The 23,430-nt window shown below is 60.5% G+C and overlaps 2 protein-coding genes across 12 annotated transcripts in view; one reads left to right on the forward strand and one right to left on the reverse strand.

Moving 5' to 3' along the window:
• CAMK2B (calcium/calmodulin dependent protein kinase II beta) overlaps nt 1–8,458 on the forward strand; it is a 93,197-nt gene extending 84,739 nt beyond the window's left edge. For 8 of the 10 annotated variants that reach the window (XM_065884039.1, XM_065884042.1, XM_065884043.1 and 5 more), the window contains 3 exons: nt 7,300–7,375; nt 7,473–7,567; nt 7,796–8,028. In XM_065884039.1, coding sequence (XP_065740111.1) covers nt 7,300–7,375; nt 7,473–7,567; nt 7,796–8,028 — 404 coding nt within the window. Of the gene's footprint in view, nt 1–7,299; nt 7,376–7,472; nt 7,568–7,795; nt 8,031–8,249 lie in introns of those variants that run through there. The other 2 variants (XM_065884038.1, XM_065884045.1) reach the window with 2 other exon arrangements.
• Nucleotides 8,459–13,933: 5,475 nt separating this feature from the next.
• YKT6 (YKT6 v-SNARE homolog) lies at nt 13,934–23,154 on the reverse strand. Of its 2 annotated transcripts, XM_065883773.1 has the most exons (7): nt 22,688–23,154; nt 20,187–20,269; nt 18,901–19,001; nt 17,779–17,883; nt 17,426–17,491; nt 15,039–15,140; nt 13,934–14,221 (listed from the first exon to the last, which is right to left on the reverse strand). In XM_065883773.1, exons 1-7 carry the CDS (start codon nt 22,789–22,791, stop codon nt 14,186–14,188), a joined length of 597 nt encoding a protein of 198 aa, XP_065739845.1. In that variant the 5' UTR covers nt 22,792–23,154; the 3' UTR covers nt 13,934–14,185. The 2 variants fall into 2 exon arrangements, with proteins under 2 accessions (XP_065739845.1, XP_065739846.1); XM_065883774.1 differs by lacking the exon at nt 15,039–15,140 and having other exon boundaries at nt 14,186–14,221; nt 22,688–22,791.
• Between the last annotated feature and the right edge of the window lie 276 nt (nt 23,155–23,430).

A 23,430-nucleotide genomic window follows, 5' to 3' on the forward strand; every position in this document is an offset into this window, starting at 1 on the left:
TGGGCTGGACAGTGGCCACTCGGCCAGTTTAGGGGGGATGCAGTGACCCTGTCCTGAGTACCCTCCCTGCCCCAGAGTGGAAGCGAGCATAAGGCTTTGGCCTCTGGACGCAGGGAGGGTGGACGTTCATGTGTTTTCTCCAGACTGCAGGCCCCAAACCATCAGCATGGAGCATGGAGGTCTGCAGACCTCTCCCAGGCCCTGTCCTGTGGTTCTGTCCCTGCCTCAGCAGGCTGGGGGCCTGAGGCAGCCCGAGCCTGCAGGAGCACAGGGGAGCGGGCCAGCCCGACCAGCCTCGTCCCAACCCCTTGTCTGGCTGGGGGAGGGTGGGCAGATGCCCGAGGGGCCTCGCGGGGCGGGGCAGGGCAGGCCAGGGACAGGGGCCCCGGGGGCCTCTCACCTCAGCTGTGTCATCCGTCAGATGCGGAGAAGCCTCGGTGGGCCCAGGCCTGGCCTCTGCTGGCCTTGGCACACAACCTTCCCACCTGGAGGCCGGCCTTCGAAGGCCCCGTGTCCAGCCCTGCACGCGGTCCTGTGTCTGCCTCACATACCTGCTGTGATCGCACAGCCCTGGGTGCGCGGGGGTGATGGCGCTCCAGGAGCCCTGGACCCCACCACGTGGTTCTCCAGCTTAGCCCCTCTCCTTCTCCTGCACTCCCCCTCCTCTCCTGCGTGTCCTCACCTGCGTGTTCACGTCTCGTCTGTCCGCTCAGCCCCCAGGGTCCCTGACATCTTGAGCTCCGTGAGGAGGGGCTCGGGGACCCCAGAAGGCGAGGGCCCCCCGCCCTGCCCGCCTCCGGCTCCCATAAGCCCCCTGACCACCCCATGTAAGTAGCCGGGCCCCTGCTGCTGCGGGGGTCTCCCTGAAGGGCCTGCAGCTCCTCTGAGGGGGCGCTTGAGAGCCAAGGGCCGGCCGAGCTTGGGCACCAGCCTGACCCCGACAGCCCCCCTCTGAGGCTCCCCAGGGCCTCTGCCCCTCAAGCCCCCCTCCGTGTGGGCCTTCCCCACTGGCCTGGGGGGGCCGCCCGGTCCACCGTTCTGCTCTGGTGTCAGGGCCAGGGCTCCTTGATGCTGAGACAGGCCCCAGGGCAGCAGAGAGCAGGGGCCCTGCTTCTTCTCCCCCAGCCTCGCCCGGCAGCCTCCTCATATGTCTGCCTCCTGTCCACCCAGCCCCCAGAATCTGTGACATCCTGAGCTCCGTGAGGAGGGGCTCGGGGACCCCGGAAGCTGAGGGCCCCCCGCCCACCCCATGTAAGTAGTGCCCCAGGCCTGCTGCTTCTGCTGCCCAGCGGCTCCTGCGTCCTGCCGTGCACGGCCTCAGCTGCTCCCAGGCCAGGCTGCCGAGGCCTGGCTAACTGTGTGGCCTGGCTGGCCGTCGGGGGGCACATGCGCTAACTACCCCCCAGCCCGGTTCCCTGACCCTCACCTCCCACACTGCTCCCCGCACTGCTGTCCGGGGCCCCAGGCCTCTCCCCCAGAGGGTCTCCCAGGCCCAGGGCAGCCGGCAGGGCCCCTCTGAGGCCGCCCACCCACGTGCCCTGCCCCTCGGACCCTGGGCCGTGCCCTTGCCAGTCACGCTGACTCCGTGTGGGCCCCGGGGAGCCTCGGGGAGCCCAGGCACAAGGAGCTATTATAGAAATCCTCTCAACCACAGGCCTGGGGGTTTAAGGGGAGAAGAAGGGGCCCGGCCTCCCTGCAGAACTGGGTTCTCCACAGAGGGGCCGGACGTTCCGCTCATCCTGCACTCACTCACGCCTTCCTCACCTGTCGGGCGCTGACCGAGGGCCTGTCCTGCACTGGGCTGTCTCCTCTGTCCCTTCCTGGGCCAGGCTGCCCTTCAATGGAGGGCACCCTCCGCCCGCAGCAGCTTTCCACGTGCCCCCACCGACCTGGTCAGACAGGTGCAGCTGGCTGAACGTTCCTGAAGCTTCCCCCTCTGCCCCACACCCCTCTCTGTCACGCTCCACTGCCACGTCCCTTCTCCACCCCTCTGTCCCCTTCCATCCCCCATGTCCCCTCAAGACCCCCTCCATCCCCCCATGTCCCCTCGTGTCCCCCTCCTTCCCCTATGTCCCCTCGTGTCCCCCTCCATCCCCCGTGTCCCCTCGTGTCCCCCTCCATCCCCCATGTCCCCTCTGTCCCCCTCCATCCCCCATGTCCCCCCTCTGTCCCCCTCCATACCCCATGTCCCCCCTCTGTCCCCCTCCATCCCCCATGTCCCCTTGTGACCCCCCCATCCCCCCACTCTCTGGCTTTGGCTCACCAGCTCATAGGTTTTGTCTTCTGTGTGTTTCCCGCCTGCCTCGTGTTTCTCGTGTTCACGTCTCGTCTGTTCCGCCCCAGCCCTCAGGATCTCTGACATCCTGAACACGGTGAGGAGGGGTTCGGGGACTCCAGAAGCCCAGGGCCCCCCACCCTGCCCTCCTCCGGCTCTCCCAGGCTCCCCACCCACCCTGTGTAAGTAGCACCTTGAGTGGCCCTGCTGGCTGCTCCTGGGGGCTCACAGGGGTGTGGAGACCCCTGGCTGCGGTGCGCCGCCCCCTGGCTCTGGGAAGGGGCCGGCTCGGGGGTAGGGGGACGTGGGGTGCAGGGAGTTCCACACGGAGCTGCCGTTTGGCTAAAGACATGCACGTGTGCGAAGAGAACCAGGAAGCAGGTTCCCGTGAACTAGAGCCACACGCCCCCAGGGTCTGCAGTCTGCGGGTTTCTTCCGCAGCGAGGATGGGATGGTGCTGGCCGGGTGGTGCCTGGGGTTACGCCCCCGCTGGTGATGCTAGGGGTGGGGGCCCAGCCGGGCGGGCGCTGGGCTGGGCCACCTCCCCAGGGAGGGAGGAGCCGCCGCAGCCCGTCTGCCGCCCGCCCGCCAGTATCGCTTACAGGGATGGATGACACCCCAGGGCGGCAGCCATCCCCACCTCCGGGGAGACACCGGGCTCTCAGAGGAGAGGCTGCGGGGCCGGGGGCCGGGCATGGCGGGGGAGAGGCTGGGTGAGTGCCGGGCCGGGAGGGTGCTGACCCCCGCCCACCTGCTGCGGGGGAGGGAGAGGGGGAGGGAGGCCCTGGGAGCAGTCGGGCAGGCACGGAGGCCTGAATACTGTGGCCTGAGTCCGGGCTTGGCTGAGGGGAGTGGAGGCGAGTGTCCGAGGTGAGGGACTAGGGTCTTGCAGGCGGGCGCCCAGCGGAGCCTGTGGGAGGGGCCGATCCCCTTCCCCATTTGTGCGGCGTCTGATCCGAGTTTAGAGGCCACCACGTCCCCATCTCTGGGACCCTTGCGGCCCCTCCTTTCAGAGATGAGAAGGATGAGAGGAGGAGATGTGGAGGGTTGTGCCCAAGGGGGCCACCTGCAGCGCGACCTCGGCCCAGGGCTGCGACCCACCCTAGGAACCTGCGCAGGCCAGGAGGGGACCTCTGAGGACAGGGCATGCCACGGGTGCTGAGCACCCCAGGCTGACCTGGGGGGCCCACAGCACTGGCTTGCCCCTTTAGGGGTCTGTCCTGAGCTTGACTCCGGGAGGTGCGGCCACAGAAGGTGCTGTGACCAGCACTGAATGGAGGGGTGGCCGGGCCTGCAGGGTGCAGGGGAGGGGAAGATGCAAAGCCCTGGGGGGCACTGGGGGCACCGAGGGCGGGGGGGCCCCCATCAGTCTCCCTCAGGGAGAGGGGTCCTCGTGCTTGGATGTGCACCCTCCTCTCACCCGGAGTTCCCAGCATCCCAGCTCCATAGGCCTGTGTGAGGGTCCTCGGGTGAAGGAACGTGGGTGGGGCCGGCCCGGAGAAGGGACTTCTGAGGGGCCGTTGTGGGGTGAGATATGGCGCTCAGTGGGCTGAGTGCCAGAGCCGGGGTGCCCCCTCTCCAGCTCTGGGACCAGGGTTCGGCCCCTCACGGCACCGAGGCCCGGGCTGCAGAGGGCCATCCCTGGGCTGGGTTGTGGCTACCCTCCTTTCCCGGGAACGTCCCCGCCAGCTGTCTCAGTGTGTAAATGGGGTCGGTGCCCACTGGCCGGGGCCGTGTTCTCCATGATCAGGGATTACGCACAATCCAGGCTGATCCTGCACAGCTGCCTCCCTGGGGTGGCTGGGGGCATCCTGGCGCCCCTGCAGCTGCCGAGGGACAGGCCTTGGGGTCAACCTGGGGTCACTGGGGTACCGCCGGACCCTTTGCCGGTGGCCAGGCCTCCCTGGCCTGTTAGCTCACCCCAGGAGAGCCGGAGGGGACATGGGGGCTGCACTTCAAGCCAGACCTCAGCTCCGTCCCTGGAGTTGTCTGGTGGGGGAGGCTTGTCCTCAATAACAAGCCTCACCCCCGCCCCCAGGAGTCCCTTCGCGCAGCATGCCACTCGGGGGGAGGAAGGATTGCTCCGCAGCGTGGGGTTAGACGTGGGCGGCAGCCCCTCCGAGGGTCAGGAGCGTCCAGCCCACTCCTGGGCTGTGACTGGGCTCGTGTGGCCTCAGCTTTCCCATCTGCAGAATGGACGTGGTGGCTGTTTCCTAAACTTCAGACTTTGCAATGTGTGCTGCGACTCTAGGTGTCTATTTACTTAGTTCTTTCTCTTGACACTGACTCCATTTTTAATTACGCTTTGTTTAAAAACGCTCAATATTACTTCATTAAGTGGAAGATTCGGCTTGCCACAGTGCAGTAGGGTGACTGTAAAATCAGAGCGCATGGGAAACAAAACAGAAAAAGTCACTCAATTCCAGCTGCAAGGCCGTTGGCTAAGGGCTCACGTGGGGCGGGGGTGGCTCACGACGTTTGTGAAGAAGGGGGGTTGACAAGTGTTGGGGTTTCGGGGTGCGTAGACGTCCCCTTGGCAAGATCAGCAGGATGGCCTGGAGCTGACAGAGTAAATCGCAGGTGGGAGGTGGGGGCTCCTGAGCAGGGGCTGGACCTGGTGCCACAGGCAGGAGGCGGTGAGGTCCCGGGTGACGGACCGCCCTGGGCAGGGACGGAAGTGGCAGGGGCTGGGTGTTGCCCTCCGACAAGCCCAGGCCCGGCCCTCTGGGCGGGGTCTGGTGGGGAGCTAGGTCTGGTGGGGGAGATCAGAGCCTGAAGCTTGAGGCCACCTCCGCAGAGGTGACAGGTGAACTGGAGATGGGGGTGGATGAGGTCCCAGAGGAGAGAGGGTTGCCCAGAATTGGGAAACGCCAGGCAGAAAGTGGAGAGGGGGGCAGGCTGCGGGGGAAGCCTTGAGAGGGGAGACGAAGTGTGATGGGATGGGTGAGGGAGGGGGTGGTGTGTGGGTGGAGGTGTGGAATACCCAGAGGGTGAGGACAGAGGCTGGCCTGCACGTGTCTGTGTTGGGACTGAGCTTTGCAGGTGGACGTGGGGCATCAGGACAGCTGGGCCCACAGCCCGCCTCCCGGAGGCCAGCTTCCAGGGCTGACCAGACAAGGTGGGGCTTGGGTTCTGCAGAGACAGCCTTAAGCCCAAACCCTGCTGTAGTCCAGACACGGAGTTCGGCGGCAGAAGCGCCGCCAGGTCCAGAGAGAGCATCTCTTTTATATAGCGGAAGCCCACGCGTGCTTGCGGGTTGGTGCACACACACACGCACAGCAAACACACGCGCATGCCCACGTGCCCACTGTCTCACCTGCGCACGTGTGCACGAAGGTGCACACACACATACACATATGCTCATGCATGCGCTCAACCATGACACCCTTGGGTGTCATGGAGCTCACCCTGCAGCCCCTGTCCAGAGCCGGTGCGACACGACCCAGGCTCCCAGCTCAGACACGGGCACGCCTGGGCTCGCACGCAGCAGGCAGCATCTTCTACCGTGGACTCTGTCCGCTTCCTAGCTGGGTGCCTGGGAAAGTGAGCACCCAGACAGCCGAAGGTGCTGATGGGAGGGCCGTGGGCACATGCTTCAAAATGCTAACCGCACCTTTTTGGAGCTGGCAACCCGCGCTCTGGGAACGTAGCCTGCAGATCAACTCACGTGTGTCCTGGTCCCGGCTGCTCTGCCAGCTGAAGACTGGGGACCTACAGATGCCCATCACTAGGCCTGGTTGAGTGGGGATGCCCATCCCCCAGGAGGGGCCGCGCAGAGTCTGTGGTCCCGATGTGCTGCTGGGAGCAGGGGGGACACCGGTACCCATGCTGGGAGTGCGCAGACATGCGCAGCTGGTGTGGCCGTGACCGGGGAGGGAACTGGGGGACAGAGCTCCTGGGGTCGTGCTTTCGGTGGCCTTCTTGGGCCTGAGTTTTATCACTGGCACGTTATCACTGCTTTAAGAGATCCCCATGTGTGGATGCGTCTGTACCTGTGTGCACACTCGTGTATTCCCTGTGTGCCTTTGGGTGTTTCTGTATCTGCACAGAAGCGGTGAAGCACCTCAGGACGGCACTTCCCTGGGGAGAGTGAGCGGAAGAACAAGATTCAGGGGAACACAGGCATCTGCCTCTTTATCTGGAAGGTTTTATTTCTTGAAAAGAAATCCAAAGCAAATACGAAAGTGGTTCAGATTTGAATCAGCAGGCTGTAGGCTATATTATTCTTTCTGCTTCTTCCATGTGTTTAAAATGTTTTGCCTGAAAATAAATGGTAGTTAAAGAGATAAAGGAGCCCCCAGGCGAGCACCCGGGGGACTGGGTCTGTCCAGGACCAGAGGCCAAGTGGGCAGGAACCCGGAGAAAGCTGCTGGCGCAGGGCTTCAGGTGGAGGGTGCAGCATGGAAAGGTGATGCCAGAGGACTGGCCTGGGGGCCCAGGACCGCAGACAGGTGGAGGCTGGAGGAGGTGGAAGGCCAGGCGGCAGCCTGCGGCCTTCCAGGGAGAGAAGGCAGTGAGGTCTGCACTCTGCCTTCCCCTGGGCCCGGCTCCCTGGCCTTTGCGCTGAGGCCTGGCCCGGCAGTCTTCAATCCCCTGCCTGCTTCGTGAGCCCGCCCTTAGTAGACAGCTGCCTCCCCAAGAAGGCCTATGAGAGCAATGTCCGTGGTGGGGGGCGGGCAGGAGCTGGGAAGGCTGGTCCCAGTGTTGCAGCTGCCGAGGGCCCAGGGGATACAGCCGGAAGGACTGGGGCATGGCAGGCTTGGCTTCCCCTTCCTGCCTCTTCCAGACCTTTTGTACTCTGGATGGAGTATTTCCCTCTTTCAGGGATGTTGTATTTAAGACAAAGAAGACAGAGGCTTGTTGGACTTGGAAATGGGGACCCTGTTGGTGGCCCTGAAGGGAGCAGTCTAAGCCGGGCAGCCTCGGGGTCCCTCCTGGAGGGGGAGGGGGAGGGGGCCGAGGGGGTGCTCTGTGCGGGACCCCCCCCGGGGCTGCAGGGGTCACTGGGCGGCTGTCTCCCACAGCGCGGAAGCAGGAGATCATCAAGATCACGGAGCAGCTCATCGAGGCCGTCAACAACGGTGACTTTGAGGCCTATGCGTGAGTCAGGGCTCCTGGGCCCATCCTGGGGCTGCGGGGTGGGGTGCGGACGGGGCGGGTTCTGAGGGGCCCCTCCTCACCTGGGTCTGCCCCCCAGGAAAATCTGCGACCCAGGCCTGACCTCGTTTGAGCCCGAAGCCCTGGGCAACCTGGTTGAAGGGATGGACTTCCACAGATTCTACTTCGAGAACTGTGAGTGCGGGGCGGCGGCCGGAAGAGGGCGGCACCCCCGGGGAGCCCGCGGGCCCCCAGCCAGGCGCCCAGGGAAGCCCTGTCCCCGTCCTCGTCCCGCCGGAGGGGGAGGGGTGGCCGGGCTGGCGCTCGTAGGGGGCTGGGCCGCCGGAGGGGGAGGGGTGGCCGGGCTGGCGCTCGTAGGGGGCTGGGCCGGCGGAGCGGCGCCAAGCCCCTGCCCGCCCACAGTGCTCGCCAAGAACAGCAAGCCGATCCACACGACGATCCTGAACCCGCACGTGCACGTCATCGGCGAGGACGCCGCGTGCATCGCCTACATCCGCCTCACGCAGTACATCGACGGGCAGGGCCGGCCCCGCACCAGCCAGTCCGAGGAGACCCGCGTGTGGCACCGCCGAGACGGCAAGTGGCAGAACGTGCACTTCCACTGCTCGGGGGCGCCCGTGGCCCCGCTGCAGTGAAGGTGAGCGCCCTCGGGGGAGGAGAGCGCCGCCCGGGCGGGGCTGCGGAGAGCGGTGGGGAGGCCAGCGTGGTGTTAGGGGGGCAGGGGCGCCGGGTCAGGGCCTCCAGGCTCCTCGCCGGGCGGCCCCGCAGGCGCCCACCTTGCAGACATCAAACCCGTGTCAGACGGAGAGCGGCCGCCCGACGCTGACCTGCCCGCCCTCGGTCCGCCCCGTTTCAGAGCTGCCGCGGCTGGTTTCACGGGACAGACTCGGTGTTTGGAGCCCAGCTGCCCTCGGGCGCACGGCCTGCCTGTCGCATGTTTGTGTCTGCCTCGTTCCTCCCCTGGTGCCTGTGTCTGCAGAAAACCAAGACCAGATGTGATTTCTTTTTAAAAACAAGACGACAACCGCACACACAAAATTGATGTCGGATGAAATGGAAAAAAAACGAAACAAGGGAAAAAGCTGTAAAAAGCCCTGGCGTTTGTGGGGCTTCGAACCTTCAGGCCGCTCCCCGCCTAAGCTCCACGTGTCCGTCTGCTCCTGGCCTCCTCCGGGGACCGGCCGGGGCAGTGAACTTGTCCGCAGGGGCCTGCCACCCAAGGAACGGTGTTTGCTAGGTGGCGCCCACCCCCACGCGTCTGCATCCTCCCTGCTGCGCATGGCTCCTTGTCAGGAGTGTCAGGTGTCGTCTGGGGAGGGGCTGGTGGGGCTGAGCATGGCTGTCCTCCCTCCTGCTTCCCTTCCCTCCTGTCCTCCCCGGGGAGGCGCAGGTGCGAGCTCCCAGTGTCCCTGGCATGGGTGAGCAGTGCAGAGGCTGGGCCAGCCCCTCTGGGAGGATGCGGAGCCCTCGGAGAAGGCCCGGCGGGCCCAGGGCTCCAGCTCTGGCCCCGTCGGGGCCAAGGAGGTGCACTGGGTCGGGCAGGGGGTGTAGGGGGGTCACCCCTTACTCTCAGACCTCATGCCTGGCAAGAGACATGCCGAGAGGATGCTGCTGGCTGTGGCCCAGTGTGCAGGGGACCCCGGGGCTGGCCTCCCTTCTGTTCGGGCACCTCTCCCTCTTTGCCCCCTCCCCCCTCCCCCCGTGTGGGTGTGGGGCAGGAAGGAGAGAGGGGTCAGAGGCGGGTGGGTGCCTTTGGCTCCCAGGCCGAGGCAGAGTCCAGGCAGGTGTTTGCTGAAGGAAGCTGCGCTTTCGGAGTCTGGGCCCAGGGCAGCAGGGAGCGGAGGGCCGCACGGGGCTGTGTGTGACAGGGACCCCCGGGGTTGGGAGAAGGCGGGCTGGGCTCACCTGGGGTCCCCCTGCGTGCTGGCGGGCACTGTGGAGAGCCTCCGGGATGGGCCACGTGGCCAGGGGGCGGCAGAGAGAGCCAAGGGCCGTCGTCTGGGTGTGCGAGTGGGTCTGAGCTGGCCCGCTGGGCCGTGGTTGGGGGGTGCAGGGGCCGTGATCGCAGAGGTGCAGGACCCCCTGCCCCAGTACCTGCCCTCTTCAACTTACGTTGTTTTCAACACGGATTTTCTTTATCTTCCCCCGCAATCAAGCCAAGGGCGGGGCCCGGAGTGGGGAACAGGACACACGATGCTGGTCTCCAAGGGGACTGTCCATCGACAGACAGAGTGGACGCTCGCCTGCCGTCCGCGGCTGTGCTCAGGACAGCTGTCCCCACCCATGGACGCGGGGTAAACATCTACCAGGCTCCCTGGGCCTCGGGCAGCGGCAGGGCCCGCCGTGGACAGCGTGTGGCCCGGCCAACCTCGCCTCCTTGGGCCTCCTCCCCTCCTCTACCCCTTCTCTCCACGGAGCTGCCTGTCTGGGATAATTTGGGGTTTTTTTTCTGGGGGATAGTTCTTTTGCATGACCCCTCATGGGCAAGCCACACCCGCTCTTCTAGCTAGATGTCCGCGGTGTGGCAGCGTCGGCCAGCCCGCCCTGCAGACGGTCGGCTGCCTGCGGTGCTGGCCGGCCTTTCCTCTTCTCTCTTTTTGCTGAGTTTCATTGTCTTTTCTTTCTGAGCCTTGTAAGTGTACAAAATTATTATTTTGTTCTGTCTCGGGAAACTGCAAATAAAAGGAAAACAGGACAAACTGCTTCAAGTGCATCCGCGTGCTCTATGCCGGGACCCTGCTGACCCCTCACCTCACGGCAGGTCCCTTCTCCACCATGTGGGCCCCAGGCTGGCCAGGCTGCAGAAACCCTAGGCCAGACGTTCCCGAGCCCGTCTCGGTGGACGGCACGCCCAGGTGGGGCCCCTCCGTGCCGCTGCAGGTCAAGCTCTGCCAGCTATGCCCACCCCAACCTCTGGTTCCCCTGAGGCCCTGGACAGACCCCTGAGGCCCCACGCCCCCAACCTCTCCCGTCACTGTAGTGGCCTCTGAAGATGAGGCTGGGAGAGCGGATCTATGTGGGAAGAGCTGCAGGACCAAGGCCTCCTGCCCTGTCCAATCTCTCCCTCCACCCATCTGTTCTTCGTGCACGTTGATTGGAACACGTGGTGCCCAAGGCCAGCCCCCGCTGCTCCTGTGGGCCTTCACGCTGAGTTGTGTAGACAGCATGTAGGTGGCACACAGGCCAGCGTGGATGTCAGACACCGACGTCAGGAGCAGAAGAGCAGTGGCTGCTGAGATGCAGAGGACAGAGCGGGCGATGACAACGGGGGCCCGGAGAGGCTCTGCGAGGAGCCCCGAACAGCAAGAGCCCAGAGCAGAGACCAGGGGGACAGAGGGATGCCAGGTACGGAGGCTCCCAGATGGTCCCAGACTGAGGAGAGGGCGGGAGGGAGCGAGGGCCCAGGGTTGGCACAGCCAGGTGGTCCCCACCAGGCCTTCCCTCTGCAGCTTAGCCCCAGCATGGAGGGACGTGTCACCTGGCTGCCCATGGCACCCCTACAGCAGGGGACACAAAAGCCTGCTGGGCCTCCCTCGGGAACACTCACCCTTGGCCTGTGTGGCTGAGTGAGCGCTGGCCACGTGGCTGCTGGCCTATCTGATCACCTGACCACAGAGCTGCATGGCAGCCCGGCCCTGCGGCTGTCTGACCACGTGGCCGCATGACCACACCGCTGCATGGACACATGGATGCATGGTTGCCTGGCCCTCCGGACATCTGCGCTCGTGGCCGCACACACTCAGGCCCCGCCGGGCGAGGGCTTCTGGGGCCTGCCTGTGCTCTGCTGTCCCTCCCGCAGACCTCTTGGCCCACCTCGCTCCCAGGCAGACCCTGGGCAGCCCTGCTGGTACCTCAGAGGCACCTTGCTGTGGAGATGGGCAGCCTCACCTCCACGCCTGGTCCCCAGGCCCTGCTGCCTGTCTGTACCTTACGCCTCGAGCTTACTCAGCACAGAAATACAGGCTTCAAAACAATCTGATACACCAAACACGCCCACCCAGGGGGGTCCAAGTGACTTCTGATGAGACGGCTGCCGCTTCGGGCCAGCTCAGTCCTGTCCACTGGGACAGAACAGGCCTCCTCCTCCAGCCTCGGCATCTGGTTGCAGGCACCTTCAGATGGGCCAGGAGGCCCTCGATGCCAGCTTGTCGGCCCCGTGGCCGATACCCGGCAGGGGCTCTCAGGTGTGCAGGCAGGAGGGAGGGCTGCACGGGGAGCACCTCGGAGGATCCGAGAGCAGGGCACAGAGAATCTAGGACAGAGCCCGCGAGTGGAGTCTGTCCCCGCCACCGCAGTATCTAGGGCTCCACTCACCTATCAGCTGTAATCCGAGGAGGCTTTCCAGGCCAGGCCTCCCTCCGGGCACCCGCCACCGCCTCCCCCCACCCCCCATCCCCCCCACTGCGGCTTCTGAACCCTGAGGTGTGCCAGGACTCCGAAACCCAGAGCAGGGCCGGCAGGACGGGCAGAGGGAGGTCAGTGAGAGGGCCTTTCACTTGTCATTTTAAGAAGCACGTGCTTTGGGCATAGCTCCCTGCACCATGGGTAAAACCCCTGCCCTGGCGGGTCCTCTGGGCAGGAAAAGCCGGGAATGCCCACATTGCTCCCTATTGCGATGGTCAGAAGTAAGGCTGAAAACAGGCCCCAGGCCAGCGAAGAAACAGACTGAGAAGTGTTTGCAGACCGTCTGATGACCAGTTGCGGAGGACGTTCCCTAAACGAGGACGAGAGTCCCAGGCCTGCAAGGATGCCTGGAGCACAGGGAGCTCCCACACCCCAGCAAAGTCGGCACGCGCTGGAGGGGTTCCCGTCTGCTTGGCCCCGGCCCTGTGGCTGTGCGGCAGCCTCCCAGGCGTAGTGAGGACCAGGTCACAGGGTTCAGAGCAGGGCTTCTCTCTGCTCTGCGGCTCCGTCACCCACTTCCTGCTAGAAAAGTCTGAGGGGAGATGACCGCTTGGGCCTGGTGGGGAGGGGAGCAGGGGGTGGGGGGTTAAGGGAGATGCTGTCTCCCCTCACAGGAACTGCCCCAGGAGACGGAGGACCCCACGCTCGGCAGGCGCACAGCGCGGAGGGGTAGGGCTCCCGCGGAAAGGGGTCCCTGGGGCTCCAACAAAGCACAGGACTATTTTGGAATTTCAAAAGTCAACTTTATCCAGATACGAACCTTTCAGACAGAACACAGAGAGAAAAAGGTAGGCGGCACTTATTAAAATACACTTTGCCAAACGATTTACATTAGAATACAAGAGGAGCTGGGGAAATGCCGGATGTGGGGTCTCGACCAGTCCCACCCCCACTTCCTCCCCAGTATCCTCCGAAGTGGGAGGAGAGTCAGACAAAGCTCAAATCGTTCCTAAGGGGAGCTCAGGGCCACCTCAGGCGCCAGCGAGCAGGCTGGGTCTGTGCCTTTCAGGGGCATCCGCGGCAGTAGGACTCACACGGGCAGGCTGCTTTTAGAGAAAAAGGGCAGCTGGCAGGTGAATTTCTCGGGTGGGGTCCCCGGAAGCCACGCGGATCCCACCTTCTGGCCCAAGCAAGGGAACTCGTGGCCACTGGCACTTCCCTTCAGGGCAGTGGGACCTCCCAGTTAGGGCAAGAACAGAGTGCGCAGGGATGGACACCCAGGGACGAGACCACACCGGTTGACACCACCCCAGCAGGGGCTTCCACGGAGACTGAGTCCCGCAGGGGCATCCCGAGCTTGTGTCCTCAAGAAGCGCAGCAGGGCCCCAGGAGGCAGTCTGGAACATGGCAGTAGGGCCCGAGGGACCAGAGAGGCTGAGAAGGGCCCAGAGCCCCCCGGGCCACTGCCTGGGCTGCTCTGCGTGTCTGTTTCCAGGGTTGGGCCCCAGAGCCGTGGGCCTCGTGCTGCTGGGGGTGGCTGGGGGGGAGGGGAGGGTGCGGGCTCAGCAGTGCTTCTGCAGGGGGCTGGGCTGGAGTGTGGAAGGCTCAGACCGTAAGTGGGGTGCTGGGAGCCCCCGGGCTGGCTGGCACCTTCTCTTGGTGCCTGGTAGTGGTGGCCACAGTAAAGGTCACTTGCTAAGACGTGTGTTAAGTCCCAGGTGATTGTCAGGACAGTCTTGTCACCAGAAAGGCAAGTGAAACCTGTTCATGAGAGCCTACAGCACACCCTGCTATGATCCAGATGTTCAAAGCCAGACCGCAAGTCCGGGCAGGTGCCCCTCCCGAACTTCCAAGGCATCTCTGTGCTCGCTGGACAGGCACTGCAGAAAGTCAATCTCAGCAGGAGCGCAAACAAGGTCTCAGAACTTGTGAAGCCCAGTGGCTGTCTCCTCCCGACGTGGACACGCTGGCCCGAGCCCCCATCGGCGCCCCCCACACCCACTGCGCCCGCAGTGGCTGTCTGTCCCACCCCAGCCCTGTAGTCAGGGCACCCCACTCACCGGACTGTTAACACAGCTAGCGTACAGACAAAACCCAAAGGTGTACTGAAGATCAACAAAGAGCCGGCTCTGACCCCCCCGTGGGCCTCGCACACGTCCTTCCCAGGGGGTAGAAACGAGCCCTGCAGCGTCTACAGGAGTCACTGAGCTTTATGGTTTCATTCGGCCCCAAAATACACGTTTAGGGGGCCTCAAATTACTAGACATGTGAATCTGAACGTTCCCCACCCCCAGGTCCCTTCCACCCTTCGGTTCCTCCCACGAGCTCCAAAGCCAAAGTTGAGTCTGTCCCACTCGGGTCGTTCCACGGTGGGTCTGCTCCCTGGGGGCTGCAGTTCCGATGTGAGTGACGGTGGCGTTCCAGCGCAGGGGCCTCTGCCGGCTGCTGTCACATGATCGCACAGCACGAGTTTTGCTTCCGGGCCTGGAAAGAGACAAAGAAGAGCTGAAGAGATGGACCTCGGCACACGTAGCACTGGGGGCTCCGCGGGGGTTGGGCGGCTTTACCGGGGGCTCCGGGAATCGCAAGGAGAGAGAGAGAGAACCGGCCCATCTGCGACGCCTGGAGCGAAGCTGTCCAGGAGCAGTTCATACCCCTGAAGTTATTTTGTCCTCCTTCCGTTAACGCTATCAGTAAGGAAGTAAACTTCCTGTTGTTAAGCCAAGTACAAAGAACAGGAACGTTAAGTCGGGTGGCTGAGTCTCTTCCTCTGCTCCGGCCCCATCTCCCCGTAAAGCTGTCTTAACCCACAGGGGTGTTTCTTACTGAGGATGTCCTCAGAGAACAGAGAGGTTCACACTTCGTTTGTGGGGCCTCCGTTACCTTCCCTCTCACCTCCTGTTCACAGATGCCCCTCAGCCCCACTGGCATCGCCCTCCAAGGCACACGTGAGCGCAAATGTGTGTGTGGATGGACCAAGTAAACGCAGCGCCCCGCTGTTCAAACTGAAATCCTTCGGCTGAAGGGAAGCTAACTAGGAACATAAGGAACTCTCTGGAAGGCGGCGCACTGCTGCTCCTGGGCAGGCAGCAGGGATGCGGGGTCCACCCTTCCGGCCTGGGGAGGGGGGAGCCCGGAGGCAGGGCGGGGCAAGGCCCCAGCTCACCTAGCTCCCACAGCGCCCCAGTGAGCCTGCCGCTACTGAGCGGCAACGTCCCTGAACGTTCCAAGGAAGACTTGTTTAGTGGTGAGCACGGGCCACTGCTCTCGGGAGGGTGCTCGGGAGCCGGGCCGCACTCACCGTCTTGTAGAAGGCTTTAGACTGTATTCCCAGCACTTCGGATTTGGACACCAGGTCATCTAGCCTCTCGCCTCGCTCTAACAAAGACTCCATGGTGTTGTGCTGGACAAGAAGAAAAACAGAAAAGAACACTTTGCTCTGTTCACAAAGTGAGTAGACGCCAGCCCCCTCGTGAAGCTCAGTCACAGGAAAGCACTTCCTTTGGGCCCCTCCGCCATATCTGGGCCACTGCATCAAGACACAGTGTCCCAGACCTGTGGAGGAGACAGGACCTAGTGACCTTCCTGGAGAATCTAGAAGGTTCTAACTGGGACATAAAGCACTTCCCCCAAATCCTCCACAGCACAGGCTCAGCCAGCCACACTCCAGGAGGGATCACCTACGCCTGTATTTATACACACACATTCCTACTGCACAGAACGCTTCCTGTTCCCCCAGGGGAACTGTGTCTAAATCGCATTACTGTCAATGCTGTGAGAGCACTTCTGCACTTAGGCAGTGCAGAGAGACCCTTTCTGAACGGGTGAAGGGATGGAGGCCCTCAGAAGAGCCCCCAGCCCCACTGCCAGGACCATCAGGAAGTGGCCAACTCACTCCCACCCCAGACGGCCATTGCTAGGGCAGCCGCAAGGCCCTCAGAGGCCTCTTCAGAACAAGTGGCACGAACCTAGCTTTGCACATGTGAAACGGCACAGAATGAGGAGTGAGCAAAAATGTGCTTTATCTCTACACACAGCTGAGCAACTCAGATTTCCACCATAAAAAGTTAACTGGCTCAAGACATGAACGGGATAAAAGGTAGCATAACCAGTAATGCAGATTTTATCACTGCAGCCAGAATGGGCTGGGTGTCCAGGACCCATCTGCTCTCTGCAGTGGAGAGAGAAGGAAAGACAGGGAGTGTGTGTCCCCCTGTGTGTGTGTGTGTGTCCACCACGGGCTCTGTGGCGCTCACGTGCGCAGGTTCTGAAGCAGCAGAAGGCAGAGACAGGGCTCGGTTAGGAAACGTGCAGAAACACGTCACAAAAGACAGAGAAGTGCCTGAAAACTGTCACATCTAACTTTCGTTCCAGAGCCCCCAAACGTTATCCGAAGCATGGTGTAGAAGACCTAGGCTTGGAGCCCCTGGGATGCTCTTTATAGAACACAGCCTGCTGGGTCCTGCCCCAGACCTGAGTCCAACCCCAGGAGATGCAGATGTGCATGAAAGCTGAGCCCGCGTTGGTAGGAGTTTTATATTTGGGGTAGGATTTGTCTGGGTTTTATTTTAATTTTCGGGGGGCTGTGCTGTGCAGCTTGCGGGATCTTAGTTTCCTGACCAGGGATCGAACCTGTGTCCCCGCAGTGGAAGTGCGGAGCCCTAACCACTGGACGGCCAGGGAAGTCCCCTTTCCTGGGTTTTATATCCATCTACTCAGGTGTCCATTACTTGCCGGGTGCTGGCTAAGCCCTCGCCCTAAGCCTAAGCCGGGCGTTGTTCTGTGAGCAGGGGCGTAAAGCTCAGGATAAGCTCCCAGTCCTGGGAGCTCGCACACGGGTCAGGCTTCACGTAAACGTGCAGTGACGATGCGGCGACATTCGGAAAGGGCCTGTACAGCCTCCGAGTACCCTGGTGGCCTGAGTGCAGGGCGCCCGTGCAGGAGGCAGGCAGGAAAGGGAGGGAGGGCACGGGGTGCGAGACCATGTCAGGGAGCCTGCACTTTATCCTGGAGCTGACTTGGGAGCTGCTCAAGGACTTCAGGCAGAAGAGTGACAGATCAACAGCTACTGTGTAGTGGACAGACTGGAGGGAGGCAGGAAGCCAGGGGACCAGTCAGAGGCAGAGGCCCCAAGAATCAAAGCCAGTGCTGACTGAGGGCCAAAGGTAGCTCAGAGTTTCAAAAAAATGTTGAAGCAATTACAAACCAGGAGATTTCAGCTAAAAATGCAGGGTTCCCGCTCTTCTAAAACAGGCCTGATTCTGACACGCCGGGCCTGCATTTAGTCAGAGCGGGCGAGCCTCAGTCTGTGCCGAGACCCAGACCCCGAAAGGGAGGCGCCTGCTGGGCAGTGGCTCAAGCTAAGACAGGCACTGCAGAGGCAGGACCACAGAACTCAGATCCCCCGAACCCAGGAACTACCCAGACAGGGAGTGGGGACGGGAATATGCTGGGTCCCTCCAACAACGGGTGCCGCTAACCAAGACAGGGCGCAGGAGGGAGCCTGCTAGGGTTGTCTGAGTGAGTCTGGCTTTGAGGCCTCTGATGCACGGGGACAGGGGGGCAAACACCACTTTCAGAAAAGTGCTTCGACTACAACTAAAGCAAGTGTCGGCCGCGCGGGCTTGACTACCGGCAAATCTTTCTGCCCCTCAGTTTGGGGACTTGCTCTCCTACTTACTTACTTACCAGGATGATTTTGGTCTCATCTAGTTCAGCCTGCACTTTAGTCATGGGGTCAGCTTCTCGGGGGTTCTAGGAAAGAACCAAAAATAAAAACCATGTCAGGACTGGAGTGGCCACCTGGAAAACGGGGCTCAAAACCAAGTGAGCTGGACACACTTTCAGAAGTTAAAAACCACAGGCTGTTTAACCACATGATAGAGAAGCAAAAGCCTGCCTAGGAGCTCGGGTTCCAGGTCTTAATGTGGGTCCCTGCGTTTTTCAAAAGGACATTAACATCCACATCACCCAGAGCCACAGCCACCAGGGCCACCGGCTCTTCTGTCTCACGCAGTTTTGGCACAGTCTTTACACCCTACCTGGTATCTACTGAGGTGACCGTCCAGGCCTGCGAAATGGATGGTATCGGGGGATCCAACTGGCCAGTCTATCCTGTCGACCTGCTTGGAGAATTCGTCCAGTACCTGCAGGACAGAGGAGCTCAGCAACACGCCCTCCCCTCTGCTGTGCTCATCCGAAAGAGAGGACCCAGGGAGGAGGGTAGAGGAGGATGGCTAATGGCAAGGGGAAAATCTAACCTCAAGTTCCTCCTTCCTCAGTATTCTGGGAATTAAAAACCAAGGATGCCTAGCCTCATATGAACCTCATCTGGTGAATGACAGAAGTATTAGAATTTCAAACTACAGACTTCCACTTTTATCAGGTTACGAATTTCCAGAACAAAGGATATTGGCCCTCTAATTTTCCAAAACAATTCTTCAGAAAGGTAATTAGGTCCCTTGAGTTTAAGCAGCCACCAGATTTCATGTGCTTGTAAGTGTGTGACTGTTTTGGGGGATGTGAGGCCAGGGCCTTTGAGGAGTCTATCATTAGCACCACACAAACACACTGAAGAACGTGGCAGCGCTAGCCCCGCACGGGGAAAGAAGCTGCTGTAACTGCACGATGGGCCAGCAGGGGGACTCCTGCAGCAGAGGCGCAGAGGTGGGGAGGGGCCCAGCGTGTGCCCTACGAGCCTGTCGGAGCAGAAGAGGGGAGGAGGGGAGGAGGGGATGTGGGTCGCGGGGCAGAGCACGCATTTCTTTCTTCAGAAAGAAATGAAAGTCATGACTTTGAGGGCAGAGGCAGGAAGAGAGCCAGCAAGAGGAGTGACGGGGGCAAAAGCACAGCCAGAGCTGACACGAGGGCCCCCTCTTGGAAGGAGAGATGCCGTGACTATGTGGCCAACAAGAAGAGTCAAGGCAGCACCAGGGACACTAGTAGGGTGAGAAGCAGAAATCGGCAGGGGGTACGGTGGGGTGGGACGGACGGGACTGGGAAGGCTCCCAGACTCTCTCTTGGTTCAGGGTGAGGAGAAAAGCTGAGAACAGGTTGATTTTGGACACACTATTTCGCCCCTTCCGCCTTGGGCCCTGTCGTCACTCCCGGCCCCAGTCCACACTCGTCTGTCCAAGTACAGTCCAGCCGAGCTGCAGACACACCTTCTCCAGCAAGGTAAACGCCACCCGGGATGGGTATTCACTGTCAGCAATGACCACTCCCGCCAGACTGTCGTTTCTCACGTAGACATGGCACAGATATTCTAGGGAGACAAGAGGCCAGACACACAGTGGGTGACGTGAGGGCTTTAGACTTTCTCACCACCAAAACCAGTCAGAGCGCTACAGTGCCGGGCTCCTGCCTCCTGGGCCAACGAGGCGGCTCTGAGTGAGGTTTATGGTCAGGCCCTGCACATAGGACAGCGCGTGTAATTCTGACGGCAGCGCGGCCCAACACCTGCTGCAGGGTGAGTGAATGCCCCAAGGCCCAGCGTGCAAAGCCAGGGTCTAAAGGAGCACCAGTGGTGCAGAAACATCCCAGGCAACAGGGCCCCAGGTGCATGTCCAAGTCACGTCCTTGAGCTCTAGGTCAGGCTCGCCTGTATCTTGGGAAGCTGCAGCCCTCTGGGGCTCTGCTGTGCTCTGCTCCCAAGCTGATGGAACCTTGGCCAAGCCAAGCAGCCTCCACTTTCTTAGAAATCACCTGTCAGGGCCTCAGCCTTCCTCATTACAGCAACCTAGCCTGCTCCACTCTGTTGGTGGGCCTTGGCGGGGACGGGGCAGGATGGGAGGAAGAGACAAAGCCCATCCAGAAAAAAATTAGCCACGGCCGGCTGGGGTCTCAAGCATGTGCTGAAGTCATCAAATTATCAAAAGGTACAGTCTATACAAGGGCTTCTGCAAAACAGTCACAATCCCTGAAATTAATTTTTGTCACTTTAAAAGGATTCAGAGATGACACAGCTCACCAAATGCCTCTAAAATAAATGTCTAAAAAATTTTAAAGGAAACCTGAATCATGAAGAAGAGAAAACTAAGGTCAAGAGGAAAAAATAATGAGTTTCCAGATTCCTGGGCAAAAATCTAAGCAGTATACAGTATTACCTCCACAGGGCTGGGTGGACATCCTTTCCTGAGATGTCTACGACTCCAGAGGGGAAAGAGGACACAGCAGGAAGGCCACTTACTGCTCCGAGAGGCGGACCCCAATCTTAAGCGAGTCCAAGCTTTTGGGGGTGATTTTAACCAGGCAACTTCGACACCAACAGTGGGCATAGAATTTTGCGTAACAGGAAAACGAGGAGGAGGGAAGAGAGCAGCTAGCAGAGGAGTGGGGTCCTGGTAGCCCGCTTCATGATGCGGCAACCACTCCTGCTGATCGAGCTCCGAGCTGCCTGAGGTGGGGCAGCCAGGCCAGCACACACTCACAAGGAAGCAGGTCCTCTTACCTTGTTCCTTGACAGAAGCTCTGCTGCCTTTCGAGGAGCGCTCCACAATCAGCTGACTTGTGAAGGTCATGAATTCCTGAACGCTAAGAAACACAACACACATTACCTGTTCCTGTCACCTTGTCCCCAGCACAGTGGAAAGGGACCTCTGAGCGTATACACTAAGGAGACACTGCTTCTTGGTTTCATTCCTTTCCCTCCCCACCTTAGGACGAAATAATAAACACCCTGTCAATGATCACAAATACAGGTAATTAGCAATCACCAAGACCATTCAAACCACATCTGCTTGCTACCTAGCTCGCTCAAACAAACCACTTCCAGGGAACTTTCTACAGGTTACACTTAATTTAACATTTTGGTCAGTGTATGATTTGGGGCACAGTGGAGAAGCAAAAGCCAGCTCCTGTTTTCAAGGCTCCACTGACTTCTGAGAAGCGGGGACAAGTAAAATCTGTGACAGAATAACGTAAGTGGCAACAACTGTTCGGCGGATGCAGTCAGTTATGGCAGCTGCCACTGGCTGAACCCGGCAATGCGACATGTCCGCAGTGGCTGCTGGCTCTGGCAGAGAACGAGGCCTCCGGTCTGCTGGGGCAAATCCACCGTATGAGCCCGGGGCACTCTGGAAGGAAGGCAGGGCAAGAGCTCAGACAAGACAAGGAAACGGAAAATGGCTCGCACAGAGGCTGAGAGGGAGGAGGCGGCTCACGGGCCCCACTGAGAGATGTGGCCAGAAAGGAAAGGTCCCAGGTGACGACGGTCCAGCTGGAGGGAGCGGAGCTAACAAGAAGCCTCCGACTGGGAATGCCATGTAAAGGGCCGTCAGCACAGGGCCGTGACTTGGGGAATCCACAGTTAGCCCCAGCAGATGTGGATACTTCTGAGACCGCACGGAGAGCCACACAGACGAGTGAGGACTCGGGAGGGGACTTCCCTGGCTGGGATCCCAGCTCCACCACTTATGAGACGTATGACCTCCGGGGCAAGGTACTTACTGCACCAGGCTTCATCTATAAATCGAGATTTACTGCGATGATTAGATGAGCACTTAGCACGATGTCTGGCGCACAGTATTACTTGTTATTATTATCTTGAGAGGGTGATGGGATCAAGATGATCCCTTAGAGAAAAGTCTGAAAATAAGGAAGTCCCTGCAGTAAAGCTAAAAAGAGACAGAGCTTAGAGCAGGACTATAATTAGACAAATGAAGAACTGCATTCATTGTGAGAGTCTGCCTACAAGGGCCAGAAAAGCTGGAAAACCCTTCGAAGGGTTGAGGCTTGGGTTCTGACAATCACGAGGCAGGCAGGATGGAAGAGAAGAGGACTTATGAGAAAAACAGTGAGCTCGGCTGGACTGCGTGTTGTTTTAAGAGGCACTGGTAGAGATGTCCCTACAGTATCGCAGTTGTGTTAATCATCTGAAACTGGTCTGGGTATCGCAAACCAGTGAGGTGAAAGTCCTACAGTGAAATCTCCGAGGATCTTCAGTATACGTGCGGAGGGGAAAGGGAAAAAGTGAAAGAATCAGAATTAGCCAAGTTAGCTCCCGAAGTTCGATCACAGAAAAGAAAGGACACAGAACAGAGACTAGAGGTCATGATAACGATAGCTAAGAAGTGCCAAGAAGGACCCAGAAAGAAGCAGAGAGTTTCGACAAAATAACAAGAGGAATTGTCTGAGATCCTGCCAGTAAGCCACTCTCATTAAGAACAAAACAGCCGCACTGAAGCAGCGAAAACAGAATCCAGACCGCAGATTCCCCCAGACCCGGAGACTGGATGACCACAGACCCAGACTCTGTAGGGTCCTTCTCCTTTTGTGCCTGAGTCACCCCCATCCCTCCCACGAACAGGCTGGAAGTGTCTGTGGTAATTCTAACACACACCTGATTGCATTAAAGTGCCTCACGAACGTTCAAAAGCTTGTAAGCGCTACAAATCCCACGCTTCCTTCCAAATCTTCACCGTAGAACCCTTCTGTACCACTAAAGCCCAACCATAAAGAGCGTACGATTTGCGCTGGGGTCCTGGCTGGTTTGCTATCCATCTCTTGGGACCTCAGTGACTTCACCCATAAAATACGACAGTATACCAATATCTCTCATACGGAATTGCTGGAAAGCCCCACCAGATAATACAAACGTGGCTCTTAAGGAGTGGCACGTAAACTTCCTAGGTCAGCATCACTAAGTGGGCGTTGCTGGTTTAAAATATAGATCGCTGGGCCTCCACTGGACGTGAACCTGGGGAATCTGCACTTTTTCAAAGCCCCCTAATAATTTTTATACGACAGAAATTTGGAAAAACCCTGATTACAGCATTACGTTCTACGATGGGATAAGGCTTTTTGCGATCGAAAAAAACATGAATCTTCAGAGGCACAGTCCGCAGGCCGAGGAAGAGGCCACCGCCGTCTCCACTGCGGGAGGCCGAGCCCCGGCTCCAACCCCGACCCCGGGCCTCCCCGCCCGGGCGCCGCCCGCCTGGGCCCGCCTACCTGGACCTCTGGAAGAAGCTGAAGGAGGACACGTCGTACGCCGCTTTGAGGAGCACCGCCTTGGCATCGCCTTTGTACAGGACGCTGAGGCTGTACAGCCTCATGGCGCCGCGCCCTCGGGCCGGCTACCCGCCTGGCCGCGGGATCGGCTCGCAGGGAGCAGCTCGGCGCCGCCCCTCGAGACCACCACAGGTTGCTAACGGGTCGGCCGCCGGCTTTCTCCGCCTGGCTCTGGGTCCACTTCCGGCTCCGGTCAGAGGCCACCGCCCGAGGCCTAACGAAGGGTTTTCGTGCCCCGGATGCAGAAAGGAGCAGCCGGAAGCACGGGCGAGGGGGCGGGACAGAGTGCTGCGCGTGCGCTTGAGGTCGGTCCCGGCCCTTCGGGCTTTCGTAGGCCGGCCGGCTCGCTGCTCGTAAGTCTTTAGTCTTCCCCCGCTGTCCTTCTCTCTGCGAGGGCCTGTCCTTTTCACCCTGGCCGTCCTGAGTTCTCCCAGGGGCCCCTCGCTTCCTCCCGGTCCGTCCTGAGTCCTGTAGGGTCGCCTGTGTCCCCCGGCGCTGTCCTCCCTCCGAACGGTGAGACCCAGAGCCCCACCCACACGCTAGGGCTTTGTAAACCCCACACAAGGGACTTTGATTTATGGGCGAACTGCTGTTCCTGGAAAGTGTTTTGTGAATCATATCTCCTTTCTGAGTGAAGAAGGTCAGGGACCTCCCGGGAGTTGAAGGCATGCCTCTCATTTTCA

The sequence above is a fragment of the Phocoena phocoena genome, chromosome 9, assembly GCF_963924675.1.
Source record: "Phocoena phocoena chromosome 9, mPhoPho1.1, whole genome shotgun sequence".
In the NCBI taxonomy this organism is placed as follows: Eukaryota; Metazoa; Chordata; class Mammalia; order Artiodactyla; family Phocoenidae; genus Phocoena; species Phocoena phocoena.

Coding starts and splice junctions, on each gene's coding strand:
- YKT6 (XM_065883773.1), bottom strand. CDS start 22,791: ATGAGGCTGTACAGCCTCAGCGTCCTGTACAAAGGCGATGCCAAGGCG. Junction 19,002..20,186: donor AGCTTCTGTCAAGGAACAAG/GTAAGAGGACCT, acceptor TTGTCTCCCTAG/AATATCTGTGCCATGTCTAC. Junction 17,884..18,900: donor CGTTTACCTTGCTGGAGAAG/GTGTGTCTGCAG, acceptor TCTGTCCTGCAG/GTACTGGACGAATTCTCCAA.